General features: G+C 53.0%; 1 protein-coding gene across 1 annotated transcript in view; it reads left to right on the top strand.

The window, feature by feature from the left end:
- Window positions 1–1,590: 1,590 nt before the first annotated feature.
- CNGB1 (cyclic nucleotide gated channel subunit beta 1) overlaps window positions 1,591–8,251 on the top strand; it is a 50,192-nt gene continuing 43,531 nt past the window's right edge. The window contains exons 1-7 of the mRNA XM_043599313.1: window positions 1,591–1,700; window positions 3,734–3,909; window positions 5,977–6,034; window positions 6,332–6,404; window positions 7,217–7,337; window positions 7,442–7,484; window positions 7,683–7,719. Coding sequence (XP_043455248.1) covers window positions 3,742–3,909; window positions 5,977–6,034; window positions 6,332–6,404; window positions 7,217–7,337; window positions 7,442–7,484; window positions 7,683–7,719 — 500 coding nt within the window. The 5' untranslated portion in view covers window positions 1,591–1,700; window positions 3,734–3,741. The remainder of the gene's footprint in view (window positions 1,701–3,733; window positions 3,910–5,976; window positions 6,035–6,331; window positions 6,405–7,216; window positions 7,338–7,441; window positions 7,485–7,682; window positions 7,720–8,251) is intronic.

Here is an 8,251-nt window from a genome sequence, read left to right as displayed (position 1 = left end):
AGGGTGAATATCACCGATCTCACCAGCCATTGCTTGGAGGCCGGGCAGAGTTGAAGAACTTGCTGTCCCCAGCCAGGGCCTGGCCAGAGGTGCTGTGGGAGGAGCCCTTATCCCCTGCAGCCTGGCATATTTATGGAGGACACACAGGGGCCACCTTGAGCTCCGTTATTGCTGTTGGCCCTCGCTGGCAGAAAGAACATCCTCCCATGCCAGCCACCTTGGGGAGTTGCATAACAGGGGCCATGCACGAGGCTCTGGGGAGGAGTGATCGCGTGGGACTGTGTGTGAGTGAGGCTTGGTCTGTGGCTCCCTCCCTGGGCTGAGCAACCTGGAGGCAGCGGAGCCCCTGGGGAGTGGGCAAAGTCAGATGTGCCTGGGAGAAGAGAAGGGGGTTCTAGGGCGAGGAAAATAAACAAACTTTGGCCATACACCAGTGTGGATGACCCTCATGTGCATATATATGGAGGGAAAGAAGCCAGGGGTCATCCGGTCATAGAATGATTTGTTGCTCTGCAGGCTCCTGACCAGTGCACATGCTCACCGCATATCAGCTGGACAGATGGTGCCTGGTCCCTGTTCAAAATCATCATGGGCTTTCCTGGTCCGTCCACTAAAACCCAAAGTCCTTACCATGGTTTACGGGCCCTATGTGATCTGTCCTGGCCGACCTCGATCTCATCTCCCACCGGTCTTCATTATACCCACTAACCCTCCAACCCCTCCCTGTTCCTTGGGTGCATCCAGGCTCATTCCAGCCTCAGGACTTTACCCTTGTAGTGTCTTCTGTCTGGAACACGGTCCATTCAGCTCTTGCTTTTCATGGCTTGGCCCAAATCTCCCCCTCTTGATGGAGGCCTGCCTGCCCTCCTCCCACTGACACACTCGTGTCTCTGCCCTGCTTGTGCACACTGCTGGGCACACAGGAGGAGCTCAGGAGATGGTGTGGGTGACCTAGTCCCCATCCCTTGCTGGCTACCCCTCTCCTCTACTCTCACCCAGTTCTTGTCATCTCGCTGAGCCCTTCTTCACTGGGCTGTCGTCCATGTCTCCCTGAAGATCTCTGTCTCCCTGCTAGGGCCGGACCTCAGTTCGCGGGGCTAGCTCACACGCAGTCAGCCATCCCTCAGTCCTTGGATTCTTCCTGAAGGCCCAGCTCTGGGACCATGGCCGACCGGACAGAGCCCAAGGCAGGGGCTACTGAGGTCCTGCCAAGCTGCAGAAGACTCTGGCCCAGAGAGACTCTGCCTGAGTCCTGGATCTGAAGCTGGAGGGCTGGGGTGTGCCTCCTGTCACTGCTGACTGACAGTTGACAAACCTCTGCCACCTAGAGTCTCCCAGGATCACATGGGGACATCAAGCTGTTATTCTCCCACCGGCCACCCTGTGGCTTGGTCAAGGTATGTGGCAAACTGGGCCCCTGGAACCTGGGGAGGTCCCCTGGTGACTCATGGTGTCCCAAGCAGATCCACGTGGGGCTCCTTCCCTGGGACCTAGATCCCTGCTGGCCCCTGGAGGGTTGCTGCTGGCTGCCTGGGCCTGGAGCTCCTATCTTCCACCACCACCTCCCCACCCCTGTTCGGCCCCTGCTAATCCTTTGCACACGGCACCACTGCTGCCTATTAATCCCCTCTGTGTCTGAGAGACCGGCCGCAAGTGTCAGGGACAAGGCAATTCCTGGCTGGTGGTTGGCATCCGAGCAGGTAACTTGGGATGAGGTGGTAGCTGGGTGTGGGGCCTGGTAGGACCCCCCCATGCTCTCCTTCTAGCAAGGCATCTAGACTTGGGGAATAGGGCAAGGCAGGAAAACTGGGCTTCTCTCTCTGCCTGTGGGACTCAAACCTTAGTGAATCTTCAGAGGCAGCTTATGACATGCAGATTCCAGGTCCCGCAGAGGGTTTAGAGGGGCATAGGAACCTGTATTTTCCCTAGCTTTCCAGAAGATTCTGAAAAGCTGGTGATCCCAGCATCATAGTTAACCTGGGCTCTGAAGTCACCCTTCCCACCTTAGCCTCCCTTACCAATGTGGAATCAGCAGGGCCATGCAAATATTTCCATCCTGGAGGAAATGACTGGGTCTGAGGGAAGAAGAAAAATTGGGAGTGGGGAGAGCTTCCCTAATCATTTCCAGGAGGTTCAGAAACAAACTGGGAAAAGGTTTGCAGGACTGGCCTGCAGAAGCCAACCCTGGGCAAATGTCAATAGCACCGGAGGTGGATGTGAGACACCTGGAGTCCAGTGGACCTGAATGTAACTTGGCTTGGCTGCTTACCAGCCGGGTCACTTTGGGCAAGTCTACTCCTCTCTCTGTGCCTCTGTTTCCTGAGCTACAAAGTGGTAACTCTGGTGGCAGGCAGGGAGAACGAGGATGAATGTGATCAAGGGTGGAAGACACGTAGCTCAGTCTTGCCTCATGGGGCTGGCTGGGGCTGGCTGGGGTTGGGGGAATCCTCCATCCTAAACACATGGCCTTGGGCTCTACCAACCCTGGAAATCACTGTGTCTGTGTCCCCACCCAACAAGGAAATGGAAGGCCGGAGAAGTTCATGTCTGGCTCAGGTTCACCTTTTTGGAGGCTGAGTCAGGGATCTGATTTCCCACCCTGAGCTCTGCCCCTGTAGCACAGCCTCTCCCAGGACAGCTGGTGCTGAGGCCAGAGCGGGGGCAGAAGTCGGGGCTGTGAGCAGAGGGCAGGAGGCACAGCCAAGGGGCTGTGGGGAACGGGCACTGGGGCATGGATCCTGGGCCCTGTGCCTGTCCTTTTCAGCCTGGGGCCAGTGTCCTTGGCAGAGGAGGGACAGAGAAGCACTCTATCATATTGGGCATCTCCCCAGAAGGGCCCTTTCAAGGGTGGGAGTTTGCACCTACTGCCCTGTGTGGTGCCCCTGGGCCAGGCCATCCTGCGGGATTTAGTCATAAGAGCGGAGGCCTCCCATTCCCAGAAGATAAATGTTGCCAGAAACTGTACCCATAGAAGGTAGGGCTGAAATATCACAGTAAATCTTGAAAAAGGGATTTAATTGTCATTTTATCTTAAAATTGTTTGAATCATGAAAACAGGTTAATTTTTATGTTAAAGCATTTTCTGTTCATATGCTATTCACAATGTAGTTTTAAAAATCCATGTTGGGATCATGCTGAATGTGATATTCTACAATTACTGTTCTTGCTTGACACCAAATAATAGTCATAGCCATTTGTTAAGTGCTCAGTGTGTGCCTGCCATGTTCTCACCAGTTTATTTTATCCTCACAATGATCTCCACGAGATAGGTACTGTAACATCTCCATTTTACAGACAAGCAAACTGAGGCACAGAGAGTTTAACTGATTTGTTCATTCCTGGAGTCCAGAGTATGTACATCTTTCCATATTAGTTCAAACTGATCCACCTTTTTTATGGCTCCATGGTATTCCATTATCAGATGTATTGTAATTTATTTAATATGCGTTCCTCTTATAGGTGAACATTTAGGAACTTTCTAATAACCAGATCCCTACAGGTAAATATTTGGGTGTTTTTCATCTTTTGCTATGACACTGTTGTGACCAAGCTCTTTATACACGTTTTTGGCCTTAGTATCTCTATCAGGTGAATACCTGGAGGAATAATTTGCAAAAATGTTTTTAAAGATGAATGAGAGAAAAGGGAAATGTGTGACCCACCTAAGTGGCACCCAAATGGTGGGAGCAGCAGTGGACACTCTGGGGAGGCCTAAGGACTCTGTCTCCTACAGGCATCAGGATGTGGAGCTGGGTCCAGAGGGTGCTGCCTCAGCCCCCAGGGACCACTCAGAAGACAAAGATGGAGGAGGAGGAGGAGGGGGCAGAACCAGAACCGGAGGCGGAGCTGGAACCAGAGCCGGCGCCTAAAACAGCTCCGAAGGAGGCCGAGCTAGGGGACGAATCCCTGGTAAGAGGCTGCAGCCATGCTGGCCTTATGGCTCCGGAATTCCCAGCTTGGGTCAGCTGCCCCCCCGGGGACCTTCTACGAGGGGACTCGAGCACATCCAAACTTGCCAGTTCTGCATCCCATCCGTTCAGGAGCCTGATGACAACTAGTTCAGAAGCTCAGTTAAAAAGATTTGATTTAGCATCTAATGGATGCCAGGCCTGTGCACTGTGCTAGGAGCATAATGGTGAATAAGACGTTGCCCCTGGGGGTCAGCAGACAAGTACCAGCCAGGTCATTCTACCAGGAGACAGAGGTGATGAGAGAATTTGGGGAGCTCCAACACTGGATTCAGCTCTCCCCTCCCAGGAGGGCCAAATGAGTATATCAGACAGAAGTATGCGAGCTCAGAGGAGGGAGAGAATCATCTTAACTTTGGAGAGTGGAAACTGGTGGGGTTTGCTCCTAGACACAGAGGGTGAGCCCACTTGTGACTGGAGATGGTGAGGCGGGGCGTGCCTCGTAGAGGAAGGGCTTGTCCTGGGCAGCACGGGGTATATACAGGAAACAGTGACCACCCAGGTAGAGAGTTTGTGTGCATATGTGTTTGCACATGCACACATGTATGTACACATATGTGCATGCCCTGTGTCCTTAAGTGGTATGTCTGTGCATACATATGTATTAGCAAATTGTGTGCACACAAACACATGCACGTATTTACATGTATTTGTATGCACACGTGTATGTCACATGCCTTGGTGTGTCTGTAGGGTGTGTGGGGCATGCTATAAGTGTATGAGTGTGTACATGTATATGTTTCTGAGTTTGTGAATGTATTCATGTGTTTGTGTATGCACGTTTGTGTTTCTGTGCATGCATGTGTGTATGAACATATTTGTATGTAGCTGCATGTTTGTATACATACATATTTTATACATCTGTGCATGCAGGCTCATGTGTGAGTGTTCAGATGCAGACCTTTGTATGTGTAGGCATACATGCATATGTGTGTGCACACACGTTTATTCATCTATGTGTGTATTTGATTGTGTGTTGATGTACATTTGAAATGATGTGTTTGTGAATATGTGTTTGTATGTCAGTGCATGTGTATGCGTGTAGATGCCTCTGCTTATGGAACTGAGCTTATATATATGTGCATGTAGGTATACACAAGTATCTGTGTCTGTGTATATATGCAAATGTATGGGAGTGTGCATATGCATGTGTTTGTGTGTCTGTACACTTGCAGGCATTTGCATGTGTGCATGTCTGCATGCACGCACATGTATATATGAATATTTTGCATGTGCCTCTATGCACATGCATGTGTATTGGGGCATGTATACATACGCAAACGTATATGCACATGTGCTTTGTGTCTTGCATATACACATGCATGTATGAGCAGATCCACTTATCTGTGCATGTGTATGCACACACCACTGTGTTACTGCACGTGTACCTGTTTGTGCTCATGCATGTATGCATCTAACTGCACATATATGGACATTTATGTGAGCTCATACATTTACATGTATAATGAGTGTGTGTGTGTGTGTGTGTGTGTGCGCGCATGTCTGTAAACGCACATATGTGCACGCAGCACTAGGAGCTGCAGCTACAGAGGCAGATGAGAGGCAGATGGCAAATGCTGAACTGCTACCCAGCTGCTCCAGGGGAATGGCAGGTTTGGCCCCCCCAGGAGAGGGATAGCTGGTGGGGGGTCGTCTCCCCTCCCTCTCCCCTCCCTCTCCCCTTCAGTTTGCCTCAAGGCTTCATAACTGTCTCCAGTGTTCCTCTCTGTTCTCAGGCCACTGGAATGGGGCAGCTTCCTGGGGGAGGTGATAGGCTTGGGGCTACCTTGGTAGGGGGGCACCTTGGATGTGGAACCCGTGGTGTTGTAAGGGAGGAAGTGTCCCAAGTAGAGGGTGAAGCTGCTGGGATTTACAGGGACGAATGTGAGAATAGAGCTGTTTGGTCCTGTGGGGTGAGGGGGTCCTTAGTGGGTGGGGTGAGGGCTGCCCCTACCTGAACCGGGCTGGTCTCCCTGAGGGCTTACGTGGAACTGTTTGAACCTTCCAGCCACCGGAGGAGCCATTTGAGGAGGAGGAAGTGGCTACAGCTGAGCCAGGCCCTCAGGGTAAGTGCTGGAAGCCCAGGCTGGCAGGGCCAGCAGCAGGGAGGAGTATGTTCTCTCTCAGGGCTTTGCAGAGTTCATAGGCCGGCAGGCCCATTTCACAGATGAAGAAACTGAGGCTCAGAGAAGTTGAGGATCGGGCTCCTGGGGACTTTTTAGCTGAGCTGAGCTGGAACCCTGGCCTTCTGACTCCCTTGGGGTTCTCCTCTTTCCCCTACCTCTGACTTGACCTCCCTCACAGGGTAGACCTCCCTAGGTACTCTGAGGCTCCAGATCTAAGTATGGGGAATTCTTTTCCAGAAACCCAGGAGGCTGCCCCTACTCCACCCACATCCCTCCAAGCCCAGGTTGCTGTGGTTCCCGAAGTGAACAGGTACCACACCACCCTTCCCTCTCCTCGGGGCCAGCCCCCACCCCCCCAAAAAAACCAGGGAGCCACTTGGGGGTGGGGACCAGCACTGTCTCAGGTCTCCACTCATTCGCTGGCAACTGTCCAGAACATCTTGGGAACTGGCTGAAGGGATCCTCAGGCAGAGGCAAGGATCTCCTGGGCCAAATGGGCAATGTGACCAAGAGAAACAGAGAATAGGGGCTGGAGAATTCTCAGTGCTTGGGAGAAATGCAGATCCAGTGTGGCCAGGGCTTCTGATTTTCCCAATGAAGCCAGAAGTCCAGACTTTCATGTAAAATCTCCAAGTTAGACCATCAGTGCTTATCCAAGTGAGCATATCTTTTGGGGGGTGGGGGGAGCAGCTAGCCTCAGGCAGTGAGTCTGTGACCCTCATATTTAGGCTGCCCAATCTCAGCCACAAGGAAAACGCCCCACAGGAAATCCTCAACCCTTCTGACCCTTCTGGAGCACATGACGTATGCCTAGTGTAGGATGGGACCCCCTGGAGCCAGGCTAAGCAGGAAGCAGGATACTAGAACTTGGCTGCTTTGGACCAAGTATCTGATGGGAGTGGGTTCAGGATGGTACTGTGCATACCTGCCTTGCCAAGGTTTGGTGTCTGCCATTTTCCAGAGTTGGATGCAATCCTTGGGGGAAGGTGACATATCTGAAGCCTCACAGTGGGGAGATAGACATTTGGGATTCAACCCAAGTTCTTTAGGACACCAGAGAGTGCCAGTCGGATTAGGGAGGGGCCGGGGACCTGAGGGCAAACTCGGATCGTTGTCCCTCAGCACTCCCAGTGGCTGGGTGCTGACCTGGCTCAAGAAAGGCATGGAGAAAGTTGTCCCACAGCCGGTCCTCAGCAGCGGGCCAGCCCAGACCACTGCTGCTGGCTTGGAAGGCCCCACCCAGGTACTTGTGGGGGTGGGAGCTGAGGTGGTTTTGGTGGGGAAGGGCAGGGTGGGAGGCCATTGGGTCTGGGCTCTCTGCCCTCACGTGTCTGTCTGTCCTGGCAGGCAGGAGCACAGATCCCTGGGCAACGCAGCAATGGGAGCTCAGGTAAGGCCAGGAGGCAGGATGGCTTTTTGGGGGTGGGACTAGCGGAGCTCGGGCTGGATCTTGCCCCTGTGGAGAGCTCACAGGCTGGGAACTCTCATCTGCCTGGCTCTGGATTCCAACCCTGGTTTGAGTGAGGCTGACCAGGAGACGGGGTCTGGGCAGGTCTCTTGCTGCTGACCACCTTCCTTTCTTCTGCAGATGGACTCGATGTGGCCCCTGGGGCCCAGGACACTGGGTAAGTCCCCATCCCTGAGCAATGGTTTGGCCCCTGAACCTCATCTATAGTGTGTGTGGTTGGGGGAGCTGTGTCCCCAAACCTGAGGACCTTGTGTTCAGGACCACATCACCTCAGTGTGTGACCTTGGACTTGCCTCTCATCTCTTCCGGACCTCACTTTTCTCATTCTTAAAATGGAGCCAAAGGGCCCTGTGCTTCCCATGGTTTTTTGTGCTGATTTCTGGGAGATGCTCTGGTGGGAGGCCATGGGGAGAAGTCATGGATGAGTTCCTCATAGGTGGGCTCGTGTATGTGGGCATTGTATGGAGCCCAGGGGCAGGGCTGGGACCACTGTGGGGGACATAGGGGTACCTAGGTTGGCCTCACAGTCGGCAATAGCTTTGTACTTCTTTGACTTGACCAAGGTGGGTGGCTGTCTTGTTATTAAGGGTGGGTGAGGACTATGGCAAACAGGGGAGGCCATGTCCTTCTCTAAGAGGGCCCCGGTCAGCTCCCATTGCCTCTGTCTGGCAGGAGTTCAGGCCCAGTGT

The sequence above is a fragment of the Prionailurus bengalensis genome, chromosome E2 (genome assembly GCF_016509475.1).
Source record: "Prionailurus bengalensis isolate Pbe53 chromosome E2, Fcat_Pben_1.1_paternal_pri, whole genome shotgun sequence".
In the NCBI taxonomy this organism is placed as follows: domain Eukaryota; kingdom Metazoa; phylum Chordata; class Mammalia; order Carnivora; family Felidae; genus Prionailurus; species Prionailurus bengalensis.
Note: the sequence above shows the minus strand (reverse complement) of the source record. Positions and strands in the feature narration are given on the sequence as shown.